The 15,318-nt window shown below is 41.5% G+C and overlaps 1 protein-coding gene across 1 annotated transcript in view; it reads right to left on the bottom strand.

Annotated features, from left to right (window-relative positions):
* dcaf13 (ddb1 and cul4 associated factor 13) overlaps positions 1 to 15,246 on the bottom strand; it is a 71,911-nt gene extending 56,665 nt beyond the window's left edge. Inside the window, exons 1-2 of the mRNA XM_072262688.1 lie at positions 15,062 to 15,246; positions 3,264 to 3,463 (exon numbers count right to left, since the gene is read on the bottom strand). Coding sequence (XP_072118789.1) covers positions 3,264 to 3,463; positions 15,062 to 15,131 — 270 coding nt within the window. The 5' untranslated portion in view covers positions 15,132 to 15,246. The remainder of the gene's footprint in view (positions 1 to 3,263; positions 3,464 to 15,061) is intronic.
* Positions 15,247 to 15,318: the final 72 nt, after the last annotated feature.

Here is a 15,318-nt window from a genome sequence, read left to right as displayed (position 1 = left end):
CCTTTCAGGTGAGCATTCACTGTCTGAAAGAGAAGCAGATATGAGAGGGACTCTGCTGAGAGTCAACCACCTGAAGACAACATCCCAGGTCAAGTAGTCAAGGAGTATGCACATCAGCCCACTTACCTCTTCACAGACATCTTTAGTACTTCATTCCTCCAGGTTGCTGTCCCTACATGCTTCAAATCAGCCACCATTATCCCTATATATCTACATTTTCAGAACTAAATGACTACCACTCAGTGGAACTGAGGCCAATCATCATGAAGTGCTTTGAACAGCTGGTAATGGCACATATCAAAAGCCCCATTCCTACCACACTGCTCACTCATTAATATGCTTACTGACAGAACAGGTCTAAAACAGATGCTATAGCATCTGTCATGCACCTGGTCTTGACACACCTAGTAACAAGGATACTTATGTCAGAATGCTCAGGCTTTATAAGGCACTACTGAGGCCACACTTGGAGTACTGTGAGCAGTTCTGGGCTCCTTATTTATGAAAGGATGTGCTGACATTGGAAAAGGTTCAGATGGAGGTTCACGGGAATGATTCCAGGAATGAAAGGATTATCATATGAGGAACAATTGATGGCTCTGGGCTTGTACTCGCTGGGATTTAGAAGAATGAAGGGATATCTTATTGAAACCTATTGAATATTGAAAGGCCTAGATAGAGTGAATGTAGAGAGGATGTTTCCTATAGTGAGGAAGTCTAGGGCCAGAAGGCACAGTCTCAGTATTGGGGGATGTCCATTTAGAATGGAGCTGAGGCAGAATTTTTTTTTCCCCCCAGAGGTGACTGTGGAGGCCAAATCATTGGGTGTATTTAAGGCAAAGGTTGATAGATTCTTGATTAGTCAGGGCTTGAAAGGTTATGGAAAGAAGGCAGGAGAATGGGGTTGAGAGGGAAATGGATCAGCCATGATGAAATCGACGGAGGGATGAAATCCTGCAGCAGACACAATGGGCCGAATGGCCTAATTCTGCACCTACATCTTATGGTCAGAACGCTGTTTCTGGTTTTTAGTTCGGCATTCAAGATTACTGTCTAACAGACCTCGATGAACGAACTCCTACTCCTCAGTCTAAATACACCACATGCAATTGGGTGTTGACCCTTCCTCATCAACGAACCTCGGATAGTCAGGATGCACAACTGCACCACTCTTCCCATCATTCTCAACATGGGTGTCCCCCCCAATGCTGTATGCTCAGCCCATTGCTGTATACTCTACATACACATGACTGATGACCAAACACTTGAGTAATTGCATTGTTAAACGCGCTGATGATAGGCCAGTGATGGAGCTCATCACTGACAATGATGAGATGGCCTACAGGGAGGATATAGAAAGGTTTGAAGCCTGGTGCCATGCAAATAACTTCTTCCCTAATGTCATCAAGACAAAGATGATGGTTATAAACTTCAGAATAACTTGCATTACTCACACACTTGGCAGCACAGCAGCAGTTTCAAACTCCTCAGAGTACACATCTCACACAACCCCTCACGGTCTCAGAACACATGCTACACAATCAAGAAAGCTAACCAATGCCTCAACTTTCTGAAGAGGCTGAAGGGACCTGAAGTATGCACATCGATACATCCTTCTTCAGATGCACAGCTGAGAACCTCCTAACATGTTGCATCACATCATGGTATGGAAAATGCACTGTGGCAGACATAGATAAATGTATTGTGTTCTTTATCATGATCTTTTCCTGCTGCATCAGATCCAGAGTAACAATTATTTTGTTGTCCTTTACACTTGTGTACTGGAAACGGCAAACAAATTTGAGCTTTGAAATTACCTTTATGATAGGATAAACATAAAAGCAAAAGCTATGAAATTGTAGACATGTCAGGCAACATTTCAGGATTCAAAGTAAACGTTATTAACAAAGTATCTATACAGCTGCAAGAGAAAGTGTGTGAACCCTTTGCAATTACCTGTTTTTTTTTTGCATTAATTACTGATAAAAATGTGGTCTACTCTTCATCTAGGTCACAATAATAGACTAACACTATCTGTCCAAATTATAACACAAACAATTGTACTTTTCATGTCTTTATTGAACATATTGTTTAATTGTTCACAATCCAGGCTAGAAACATTATGTGAACTCTTGAATTTAATAACTGGGAAGAACTTCTTTTAACACCAATAAAATCCAACAAACCTTCTCAGTAGCTGCTGATCAGACTTCTACAACGAGGAGGAGGAATTTTAGACCATTCCTCCAGACAAAACTGTTTCAGTATATCAATATTTATAGGATATCTTGCATGAACAGCCCTCTTCAGGTCATGCCACACCATCTCAATTGGGTTAAGGTCTGGACTCTGACTTTGCAATTCCAAAACACGAATTTTCTTTTTTTTAAAGCTATTCTGTTGCTGATTTACTCATGTTTTGGATCATTAATTATGTTGTTGCATCACCCAAAAGCCATTTGGTAGGACAGTTGAGGAACAGGGGAATACTTTCAAAGAGATTTTTCACAGTGCCCAACAAAAGTATATTCCAGTCAAGAGTAAGGACAGTAAGTGTGGGGAGAGCCAGCCTTGGATAATTAAGGAAATAAAAGATAGTATCAAATTAAAAGCTCATTTGTACAAAGTCGCAAAGAGTAGTGGGAGGCTGGAGGATTGGGAAAACTTTAAAAAGCAAAAAGAACAACTAAACAAGAAATAAGGAAAAGGAAGATAGAGTATGAAAGTAAATTAGCACAAAATATAAACAGATAGCAAAAGTTTTTATAAATATACAAAGCAGAAGAGGGTGGCTAAAGTCAACGTAGGTCACTTTGAAGACGACAAAGGGAAATTGATATTGGGTGATAAGGAAATGGCTGAGGCATTGAACGACTATTTTGTGTACATGGTCTTCACGGTGGAGGACATGTCTAACATGCCAAAGAATAATGTTATGGATGAAATGGGAGGTAAGGACCTAGATAAAATCACTGTCAATAAAGAGATAGCGATGAGCAAACTAGAGGGCCTGAAGGTAGGTAAGTCCCCTGGTCCTGATGGGATGCATCCCAGGGTGCTGAGGGAATTGGTGGGGGTTATAGTAGCCCCGTTGGTAATCATTTACCAAAACTCTACGTTATTTCACTACATTACTGAGTACAACACAGCAATTTATCAAACTGGCTGTCCACCGGCACCAATTCAAGCTGGATATTTTGCTATTTTACTCAAGTGGTATCCCTCACATTTTGCATAACTAAAAAAAAAAATGCATTCCTTACCTCACCATTACAAGCCCCAGAGATTACCGTGGATAAACTCTTAAAGTGCTTAGACATACAGTGCACACCATCTCTGTGCCCATCAAGTGATGCTATAAATGGCTTCGCAAAGACTCGTTCCAGTTTGGTTGCATTCAGGGCTCTGGTGTATTCCCGAGGGACCTCAAATGGATGCAATGTAGGATCATAGTTCCTAGGAACTGAAAACAGAAATTGGATCAAATTATGCCAATGCCAGTTATTCTGCAATTGATTTCTCAATTGCTCATGAAAAGGTAAGCACAGACCCAGACTACACATAAGCAGTTTTCTTTCTCCATGATGCAATCTCCTCTCCATTTCTTATTACTAAGATAATGTGACTTGAAACCAACTAATAGCTTCCATATTACTAGCCCAGAAAGAACTTTGATAATCAGGTATCCAACTGCACTCAACAGCTGATGTTTCACGTGCTTCCTTTAAAAACACCAAGCCCCTCATTTCCACCCACATAGTCCACTGTAAAGTTTTTATTATAATACCCAGTAACATCTTAAAAAAATGATTTGAAAGTGTGAAGGGCTGGCTGGTGGCGCAATGACATCGGCGCCGGACCCAGGAGCTGAGGTTCCTAGGTTCAAAACCAGTCGGGTCCACTCCCGAGTACACTTTCCATCCATGCCGCGTTGAGTGTCGAGATCGCAACTCGACCTCGTAAAATAGAAACATAGAAAATAGGTGCAGGAGTAGGCCATTCGGCCCTTCGAGCCTGCACCGCCATTCAGTATGATCATGATTGATCATCCAACTCAGAACCCTGTACCTGCCTGCTCTGCATACCCCCTGATCCCTTTAGCCACAAAGGCCATACCTAACTCCCTCTTAAATATAGCCAATGAACTGGCCTCAATTGTTTCCTGTGGCAGAGAATTCCACAGATTCACCACTCTCTGTGTGAAGAAGTTTTTCCTCATCTCGGTCCTAAAAGACCTCCCCTTTATCCTCAAACTGTGACCCCTCGTTCTGGACTTCCCCAACATCAGGAACAATCTTCCTGCATCTAGCCTGTCCAATCCCTTTAGGATTTTATACGTTTCAATAAGATCCCCCCTCAATCTCCTAAAGTATAAGCCTAGTTGATCCAGTCTTCCTTCATATGAAAGTCCTGCCAACCCAGGAATCAATCTGGTGAACCTTCTTTGTACTCCCTCTATGGCAAGAATCTCTTTCCTCCTCAGATTAGGGGACCAAAACTGCACACAATACTCCAGGTGTGGTCTCACCAAGGCCTTGTACAACTGCAGTAGTACCTCCCTGCTCCTGTACTCGAATTCTCTTGCTATGAATGCCAGCATACCATTCGCCTTTTTCACCACCTGCTGTACCTGCATGCCCATTTTCAATGACTGGTGTACAATGACACCCAGGTCTCGTTGCACCTCCCCTTTTCCCAATCGGCCACCATTCAGATAATAATCTGTTTTCCTGTTCTTGCCACCAAAGTGGATAACCTCACATTTATCCACATTAAATTGCATCTGCCATGAATTTGCCCACTCACCTAACATATCCAAGTCACCCTGCATCCTCTTAGCACCCTCCTCACAGCTAACACTGCCATCCAGCTTCGTGTCATCCGCAAACTTGGAGATGCTGCATTTAATTCCCTCGTCTAAGTCATTAATATATATTGTAAACAACTGGGGTCCCAGCACTGAGCCTTGCGGTACCCCACTAGTCACTGCCTGCCATTCTGAAAAGGTCCCGTTTATTCCCACTCTTTGCTTCCTGTCTGCCAACCAATTGTCTATCCACAGCAATACCATACCCCCAATACCGTGTGCTTTAAGTCTGCACACTAATCTCCTGTGTGGGTCCTTGTCAAAAGCCTTTTGAAAATCCAAATATACCACATCCACTGGTTCTCCCCTATCCACTCTACTAGTTACATTCTCAAAAAATTCTATGAGATTCGTCAGACATGATTTTCCTTTCACAAATCCATGATGACTTTGTCCAATGATTTCACAGCCTTCCAAACGTGCTGTTCTCACATCTTTGATAACTGACTCCAGCATTTTCCCCACCACCGATGTCAGGCTTACCGGTCTATAATTCCCCAGTTTCTCTCTCCCTCCTTTTTTAAAAAGTGGGGTTACATTAGCCACCCTCCAATCCTCAGGAACTAGTCCAGAATCTAACGAGTTTTGAAAAATTATCACTAATGCATCCACTATTTCTTGGGCTACTTCCTTAAGCACTCTGGGATGCAGACCATCTGGCCCTGGGGATTTATCTGCCTTTAATCCTTTCAATTTACCTAACACCACTTCTCTACTAACATGTATTTCCCTCAGTTCCTCCATCTCACTAGACCCTCTGTCCCCTACTATTTCCGGAAGATTATTTATGTCCTCCTTAGTGAAGACAGAACCAAAGTAGTTATTCAATTGGTCTGCCATGTCCTTGTTCCCCAAGATCAATTCACCTGTTTCTGACTGTAAGGGACCTACATTTGTCTTAACCAATCTTTTTCTTTTCACATATTTATAAAAGCTTTTACAGTCAGTTTTTACGTTCCCTGCCAGCTTTCTCTCATAATCTTTTTTCCCTTTCCTAATTAAGCCCTTTGTCCTCCTCTGCTGGACTCTGAATTTCTCCCTGTCCTCAGGTGTGCCGCTTTTTCTGGATAATTTGTATGCTTCTTGTTTGGAATTGATACTATCCCTAATTTCCCTTGTCAGCCACGGGTGCACTACCTTCCCTGGTTTATTCTTTTGCCAAACTGGGATGAACAATTGTTGTAGTTCATTCATGCAATCTTTAAATGCTTGCCATTGCATATCCACCGTCAACCCTTTATGTATCATTTGCCAGTCTATCTTAGCTAATTCACGTCTCATACCTTCAAAGTTACCCTTCTTTAAGTTCAGAACCTTTGCTTCTGAATTAACTATGGCACTCTCCGTCTTTAGTGAAGAATTCCACCATATTATGGTCACTCTTACCCAAGGGGCCTCTCACGACAAGATTGCGAATGAACCCTTCCTCATTGCTCAATACCCAGTCTGGAATGGCCTGCTCTCTTGTTGGTTCCTCGACATGTTGGTTCAGAAAACTACCCTGTGCACACTCCAAGAAATCCTCTTCCAAAATCACCCTTACCAATTTGGTTCACCCAATCTATATGTAGATTGAAGTCACCCATTATAACTTCTGTTCCTTCATTGCATGCATTTTTAATTTCCTGTTTAATGCCATCCCCAACCTCACTACTACTGTTAGGTAGTAGTAGAATAAGGGGAAAAATGCTGCAAAAATGTCTGAGTGAGGAGTGGCGTGCCACACAGTCTCTCTCTCGCTCCGCGCCTTGTAAAAGCCATGAAAAAGACATCATCATGGACGCACGCACGCAGACGCATGTGCACAGACGTGAACACACGCACAGACTCACACGCATGCAGGTACACACAAAAAAAAGTGTCAAGAGTATTCATGAAAACTTTGAATAGCATGGAAGATCTGTCAGTCCTAAAGACCCTATCAAGTACTTCAGATTTTTAATGTATTGTTTTTGCATTAATGTCTCACACTATTTCATTCTTGTTTTTTAAGAATATGTACAAAACACTTGTCATGAGAAGGATCAAGGTAGATTGCTATCTGCAGACTTAGATTACTGCAAAAGGTGAGCTTAATCAAGCAAGAACCAGGCTAATTACAATAAATTCAGAGAATAAATGAAAAGGAACATCAAATTGACAATCAAAATAAGAAATGTATTTTGTTTTAGGTTCCCTAAAATATTTACCAATAAGAAAGTGTTCAAATGTATGCAGAGGTAACAAAGGCAATGGTGTTTGTCTAGATGCAGGGTAAGATTAGAGTAAGACCATAAGTTAACCTTTAAGGAATCCTACACAAGGACTTCCAAGTCCCTTTGTATATACTCTCCATTTAGAAAATGGTCTTTGCCATTATTCTTCCTCCCAAAGTACATGACCATACATTTCCATACATTGTATTCCATCTGCCATTTTTCTCATCTAAGTCTTTCTGCCAAGTCCTCCTGCTTCCTCAACACTACCTGCCCTTCAAACTATCTCTGAATCATCTGCGAACTTGGGACACAAAGCCACCAATTCCATCATCCAGATCATTGACATATAATGTGAAGTGATCCCAACACCAGCCTGAGGAACAAAACTTATTACCGGCAGTCAACCAAAAAATGCCTCCTTTATTCCCACTTTGCTTTCTGTCAGTCTGCCAATCTTCTAACCATGCTAGTATCTTCTCATGGGCTCTTATCTTGTTTTGCAGCCTCATGTGTGACACCTTCTCAAAGGCCTTCTGAAAATCCAAGTATACTGACACTATCAACACACATCAAAGTTGCTGGTGAACGCAGCAGGCCAAGCAGCATCTGTAGGAAGAGGTGCAGTCGACGTTTCAGGCCGAGACCCTTCGCCTGAAAGGTCGACTGCACCTCTTCCTACAGATGCTGCCTGGCCTGCTGCGTTCACCAGCAACTTTGATGTGTGTTGCTTGAATTTCCAGCATCTGCAGAATTCCTGTTGTATACTGACACTATTTTGTCTATCCTTTGCTATTTCCACAAAGAATTCCAAGTTTTGTCAGATAAGATTTCCCTCAAGGAAACTATGCTTATGTTGGCCTATTTTATCATATTCCTCCTGTGATGATATCCTGAATTATCCCTTATGGACTGTACCTTTAAAGAGAGCGAGAGAGAGGGTGCAACTGACTCGGGGAGAGAAGGAGGAAGGGGGAAGGGGGAAGGGGGAAGGGGGAAGGGGGAAGGGGGAAGGGGGAAGGGGGAAGGGGGAAGGGGGAAGGGGGAAGGGGGAAGGGGGAAGGGGGAAGGGGGAAGGGGGAAGGGGGAAGGGGGAAGGGGGAAGGGGGAAGGGGGAAGGGAGAAGGGAGAAGGGAGAAGAGAGAAGAGAAACAAGCAGCTCGTGGGTCGCCATGGTGACCGAGGGCGGCATTATTTAATGGACAGCTAGTGCTCAGCATGCTTAGATAAATACAAAGTCAGCGGGTTGTTAGACAAACACACATTGTTTTGGACACTGGATGAGCTTTGTGTGCCCACAGAAAGGTGGGTTTTGGAGGATCGATTGGGAGAATCAATCAGTGGCTCTCGCAGTGTGGAAAAAGAGTGACCGGTGGGAAGTTATCAGTGTGTGCAACCCTTGCCTGGGTTGATAGCTTCATCACAGAAGACGGTCTCCTTTTTGTGGTCAGATTCGGTTACTTTTAAGGATTTCGGAGGACAACGAAGGATTGACGGCATCGGCTTACTCCGACAACCACAACACCTCTCTCTCTCCACCATTACTCAACTCAATAACACCAACTGAATTGACTTCATTCACCCATCATCATAAGACTGTATCCTCCCAAGCTTGAAGATGCTGGGCATTCATATAGTTCCACACTTACATATATGCATGAATTTTGCTAAATTGTTTGATTTATCTGATTTTTATATTACTGTACTGCGTAGTTACTAATAAAATAGCTTTAATTAACAGCAATACCAGACTCCCCAGGTGTTTTTCCTTTGGAATCCATCGAGAATACTTAAGTACTTTGTTTCAAAAGTTCTAAGTACATTTATTATCAAAGTATTATCAGTGTTTCCTAAAAAGTGGTGGGAGACATCAGTAAAAGTGGAATTTATGAAAATGATTGATGGGGTGATAATAAACATATGGATACTGCGTGGGTAAGCAGTCTGGGTCAGGTTTCTTTGGAAATTTTGGGTGGGAGTTATGAAGATAGAGGTGCTCGGCAGAATTGCTAATTTTCCCTAACACAGTTGTCCACAACCTCTGGGCCGCGAAGCACGCAGGGGTGCAGTGGTAGCCGGAACACACCCAGCACATCTTTAAGAAAAAAGCTAAAATAAACAAGCAACCACTGCCCTAACAGATGCCAGAAGATTGGAAAGTGATAAATGTGACACACTTAGTCAAGAATTGATGACTATGGACTAATCCCTTTAACAATGGTGGTGGATGAGGTTCTAGAAATAATAACCAAGGAAAATGTTACCAGGTACTTGGAGTAGTTTACATTTTAGTAGAAATGTTGTTTCACTCTTTCTTCAACAAGTGTTATTCATTTTGTATTTTCCAATTTTCTGGCACCTCCCTGCATCAAGAGAAGAGTGAACATTATGTCAAGTTCTCCGTAATCACCACACCCCTCACTCTAAACTCAATAATCATCCAGGATTCAAGCTAACTAATCCAGGGAATTTATGTCCTTCAGCAAAGTTTTGTTAAAGGGTAGAACACATCTAACTATTCTAATTGTCTCTTTTGATGAAATAACATGGACTATTGAAAGGACCATATGTTGTCAGTATGGAGGAAGGTAGAGAACTTGACTAACTCTATAAAACTCAGATCAAGCCACAATTAGAGTGCTGCACGAGCCACAAATGGCACATTTTAGAAAGGATGTCAATGTCGACACAGTAGACGAAGTTTACAAGTGTTGCCAAAATGTTACAAGAATCATGGATTTTTATTACAAGGTTACGTTGTAACAATTGGGGTCATTCTTGAAGAGAAGAGGGTTGAGGGGATAATCTGAGACATTTCTAAAAATAACAATAGTACAAGTAAGGTAGAAAAAGAAAACTAGCTACCATTTGCTGACATATCAATGATTCAAGTGGAAAGTTTCAAGTTTGAAGCAAGAAACAGAGGGAATGTGAGAGAGGATTTTTCTAACACAATTAAAATTTGGAATTTGTTCTACATAGAAAATAGAAATGTTGCGCCGACCATGCAAACTGCCTAGAACTACCCTCTCTTAAAAGACCCTATTGTATTCGCTTCCACCACCGTCGCCAGCTGTGCATTCTATGCATCCACCACTCCCTGTGGGGAAAAACTTACCCCTGACATGTCCTCTGTACCTACCTCCAAGCACCTTAAAACTATGGCCCCTGGTGTTAGCCATTTCAGTCTTGGGAAAAAGCCTCTGGCTACCTACATGATCAATGCCTCTCATCATCCATCACTCCAAGGAGAAAAAGCCAAGTTCACTCAACCTATTCAGTTAAGGCACGCTCTCCAATCCAGGCAACAACCTTGTAAATCTCCACCGCACACTCGCTATAGTATGCACATCCTTCCTGCAGTGAGGTAATCAGAGCTGAACACAGTATTCCAAGATGTGGGTCTGACCAAGTTCTTATATAGCTGTAACATTGCCTCATGGCTCTAGATGAATGCCAACACACCATATCCCTTCTTAACAACAGTGTCAACCTGCCGCAGCGGCTTTGAGTGTCCTATGGACACAAACACAAAGATCTCTCTGATCCTCCACACTGCCTAGTCTTACTATTAATACTATACTCTGTCTTCAAATTTGACCTACCAAAATGAACCACTTCACACTTATCTGGTTTGAACTCCATCTGCCACTTCTCAGCCCAGTTCTGCATCCTATCAATGTCCCACTGTAACCTCTGACAACACTCCAGACTATCCACAACACCCCCAACTTTTGCGTCATCAGCAAACTTATTAACCCATCCTTCTACTTCTTCATCCAGGTCATTTATAAAAATCACAAAGAGTGGTCCCAGAACAGATCCCTGCGGAACACCACTGGTCACCGCCCTCCATATAGAATACGAACCATCTACAACCACCTGTGGTTACCACCTTCTGTGAGCAAGCCAATTCTGGATCCACAAAACAAGGTCTCCTTGGATTCCATACCTCCTTACTTTCTGAATGAGCCTTGCACGGGGAATCTTATCAAATGCCTTGCTGAAATCCATATACATTACATCCACTGCTCTACCTTCATCAATATAACACACAAAAAAATGCTGGTGAGCGCAGCAGGCCAGGCTGACAAAACGTCGACTGTACCTCTTCCTATAGATGCTGCCTGGCCTGCTGCGTTCACCAGCATTTATGTGTGTTGCTTGAATTTCCAGCATCTGCAGATTTCCTCGTGTTTGCCTTCATCAATGTGTTTTGTTACATCCTCAAAGAATTCAATCAGGCTCATAAGGGACGACCTGCCTTGACAAAGCTATGTGGACTAATCAGATTATGTCTCTCCAAATGCCCATGTATCCTGCCTCTCAGGGTCTTCAACAACTTGCCCATCACTGAGGTAAGACTCACTTATCTATAATTCGTACTCCCTTTCTTGCACAAGGGAACAATATTTTCAACCCTCCAATCCTCCAGTACTTCTCCTGTCCCTATTGATGATGCAACGATCATTACCAGAGGCTCAGCAATCTCCTCCCTCGCATCCCACAGTAGCCTGGGGTATATCCCGCCTGGTCCTGGCGACTTATCTAATCTAATGAATTTTTAAAAGCTCCAGCACATCCTCTTTCCTAATGTCTATCTGCTCAAGTGTTTCAGTCCACTGTAAGTCATTCCCACAACTGCCAAGGTCCTTCTCCCTGGTGGAAAATGAATCGAAGTATTCATTAAGTACCTCCGCTACCTCCTCCAACTCCGTGCATGTTTCCACTATCACGCCTGATTGGTCCTGTTCTCACACGACTCATCCTCATTCGCTTCACATACTTGTAGAATGCCTTGGGGTTTTCCTTAATCCTGCTCATCAAGGCCTCATCATGGCCCCTTCAAGCTCTCCTAATTTAATTTTTAAGCTCCTTCCTGGCAACCTCATAATTTTCTAGAACTCCAGCAGTACTTATCTTTTGCAAGGATATTGGAAAAAGCAATTGATTTCAGATTTTAAAAATGGTATGAGATAAAAAAAAATAATCTATAGGACTATATAGATAGAGCAGTGGAAGGGACCTGACTGGATTCTTCTAAAGAAAGCCGCATGGTTTCCTCTTGTGCCATTAATGCCTTCATGTCTACGACCAAATGATAGCAAGGAAAACAATATAACTCTTTGATATGGATAGTTTATAGTTGTCTGGTAGTAGACATAAAACAGTAATATAAAAAATTGAGATGCTATTTTTCTAAGCTATTTAAAAATTCAAAGTTTTGTAGTATTTGAGGGAATGACAATATGTCATTTAGAAATAAAGCGCGGAGCAGTCCATTCTAGCCCAATGAGCTGCACTGCCCAACATCCCACCTATTTAACCTCAGACTAATCACTGGACAATTTACAAAGACCAATTAACCAGTAACCAAAAATATGGGAGGAAAACAAATCAGAGAGCTTAGTGCCATTTAAAAAATGCACTCATCTCCTTGCATATTAAAGGGAAACAAATTTCAAGGACAATTTATTTAAAAACCTTATTTCAAGGTTTTTAGATAAATTGTTCACAAACACCTCATGTTCACTGATTTTATAAGATTATGAAGGATTTATTTTACACAGTAATGCACCCTGCAGTAAGCACCAACAATTTAGACATTGCTAGATACTCAAAGGATTTCGATGAATATTTTATTTTAACACTGACCTGTGATGGGCCTGATAATTATCACTAAAAAATGTGTGCCACTGATAAACTGAGAAAATATATTAAATGAAGTCAATAAAGTAAATTTTGAGATTATCCTCTTTGAGTGCAAAAGCAAGTCAGAGTATTTTCTAAATGGCAAAAAGCTTGGAAATGTCAATGTACAGATGTAGCCTAGCTAGTGAATTTAACATTTATTAAACCTTTACATTAAGGGTATAAAGACCTTTGATTAGATCCCATCTCAGTAGAGTATGCAATTCTTGTACTTTTATATCAAACCGATTTATATTGTTCCCACAGTTAAAATGTCTAATACCAGGGAGCATGCAGTTCGATTGAGTGGCCTACACATCAAAGAAGATGAGTGGGGCAAGTTATTTATTTATTTAACACACACAGAATGGTGGGTGCCTAGAATGTGCTGCCTATGGCAATGCTGGTCTTGGTGTGCAGTTTTTCATTGATTCTATAGTATTTTTTTCTTCTACTGTAAAGGCCTGTAAGAAAATGAATCTCAGGGTAGCATTTGGTGACACATACATACTACGATAATAAGTTTACTTTGAACTTTGTTTCTATGTTCTAGAGAGAGATATATACAGAATCACCAGAATGAAACAAAGGGCAAAAGCATTGAAAAGGAAAGACAAGTTGCATAGACATGGATAAAGTAAATGTTAAAGCCAAAAAAGTCTGCTGATGCACAAGCAAAGAAATTATTTCTTCTAATGGACAGAAAGACTGAGTATACATGGCTTTCAGATTTGTGCTAGGTCACTTCAATGTGGTCTTAAAGTGCCTCTTCACAAATGACATTGGGAATATGAACATAGAAAACGTAATCAAAATCCATGTTATTTTTTAAATGCAGAAATGGCAACCACACATGATTTGTTATGTTTTGCAGTAGCTAGACATATTTTCTCTTGAAGTCCCACCTCTACAAAAATTAAGACTAGGTACTTCCTGATTGAGTTTGTTTATTATCATTTGACTATATATGTACAAACAAAACAACATTCCTCTGGACCACAGTGCACCCACAAAACAAATAACACACACAGCACATAAAACAAAATATTGCCACAAATAAGTTAAAATATAACTCAAAGTGTATGAAATGTGAAGCACAGGTTAACAGTAAACAGCACGGTGAACAGCTCTCTGTCTTAGTGATAAGAGCTTGATGGTGGCAAGGTATTCATTAGTCTCACAGCCTAAGGGAAGAAGCTGTCAACTAGATTAGCAGTTCTAGTCCTGATGCTCTGTACCTCTTTCCTGACATAGTGGGTCAAAGATATTGTGGGATGCATGGTAGGGATCCTCAACAATGTTTTGGGCGCTTCTTATACAATGCTTCTGGTAAATGTCAAAATCTCAGGGGTTTTTACAATCCTCTATAGGGTCTTGCAGTTTGATGCCTTGCAGCTTCCATACCACACAATGAAGGAGCCAGACAGGATGATCCTGTGGAACATTGCTAGAATGGGGGCAGTGAACCTTGCACAACTCTATCTTTTCAGTTATTATTCACCTGAATATTGATTTACAGTCGAATTTTTTCAGCTGCAATGACATTATCAATGTGTGATATTGTTTAACATTGGAAATAGGATCAGAAAATAATATGTTGTGGCCCCTATAATCAACACAGTTCAATTAGGAGTACACACTACTGAAAGTCATGAAACCTGCACGCTTTAAAATCTCCGTGAAATTCTCCAAGTTCATTGCAAGGTAAAAACAAACTCTGTATCTCTTCCAGCACAATATTCCCAATATCAAGTCCTTAGATATATGAGTATTTGATAATGTGCGAACTGACCCAAGACTGCATAGATTTGACGAGTTGAATTTATTTAGATGACCAACTGCGCTCACAAGATGCCAATTACTGCCCCACTCCCGTTTCGTTTAGGACAATATTTTCAACAGAAGACCGCAGATAGTGGAATCTAGACCAACACAAAACACTGAAGAAACTCAGGGTCAGGCAGGACAGTCGACATCTCAGATTGAAATCTTTCATCTCGACTCAAAGACAGAGGACTACTGTTATGATGTGAGTTTCTCCAGCTTCCGGTTCGTTGAACTATTCTGAATGTTTGAATGCAGACCTGTCAGTTTATACAAGTTCTTGTGCGCGCTTCTTACAACTTCCCTTTCGAATGTGAACATGGCTCTGTGTAGGAATTAATTTACTCACTGCCCCCACCGGATAATCTCGATAGCTCAAGGCCACCCATTCACAATTATCACCAAACAAACTACACGTGGTCCCTGTATGGCCAGGCCCAGGTTTTCCAGCGTCGCTCAGGTAACCTCCTGCGTAACCACTCACCTCGGTGAATATCTATTTTTGTTTCTCTAACGTAATCATCCGGATTTCTAGACAGGATCTTCACTTTCATTTTAAAATCCCATCCGACTCCAGCGACATCTAAATCAGGCCGGGTTTTTTTCCGCGATCACCACTAGTCTCCTCAGCAACCCGACGGAAGCGTTTCTGGGTCACGTGATAGGGAGCGGACGATGACGTCAAGACGTACGAGAGGAGTGGATAGGATGGCGACGAAACGAGTGCTGCGGCATGTCGTC

This window comes from Mobula birostris, chromosome 1 (assembly GCF_030028105.1).
Source record: "Mobula birostris isolate sMobBir1 chromosome 1, sMobBir1.hap1, whole genome shotgun sequence".
NCBI classification, from domain to species: Eukaryota; Metazoa; Chordata; class Chondrichthyes; order Myliobatiformes; family Myliobatidae; genus Mobula; species Mobula birostris.
The sequence above is the reverse complement of the archived record's forward strand: the minus strand, read 5'-3'. Positions and strand labels throughout refer to the sequence as shown.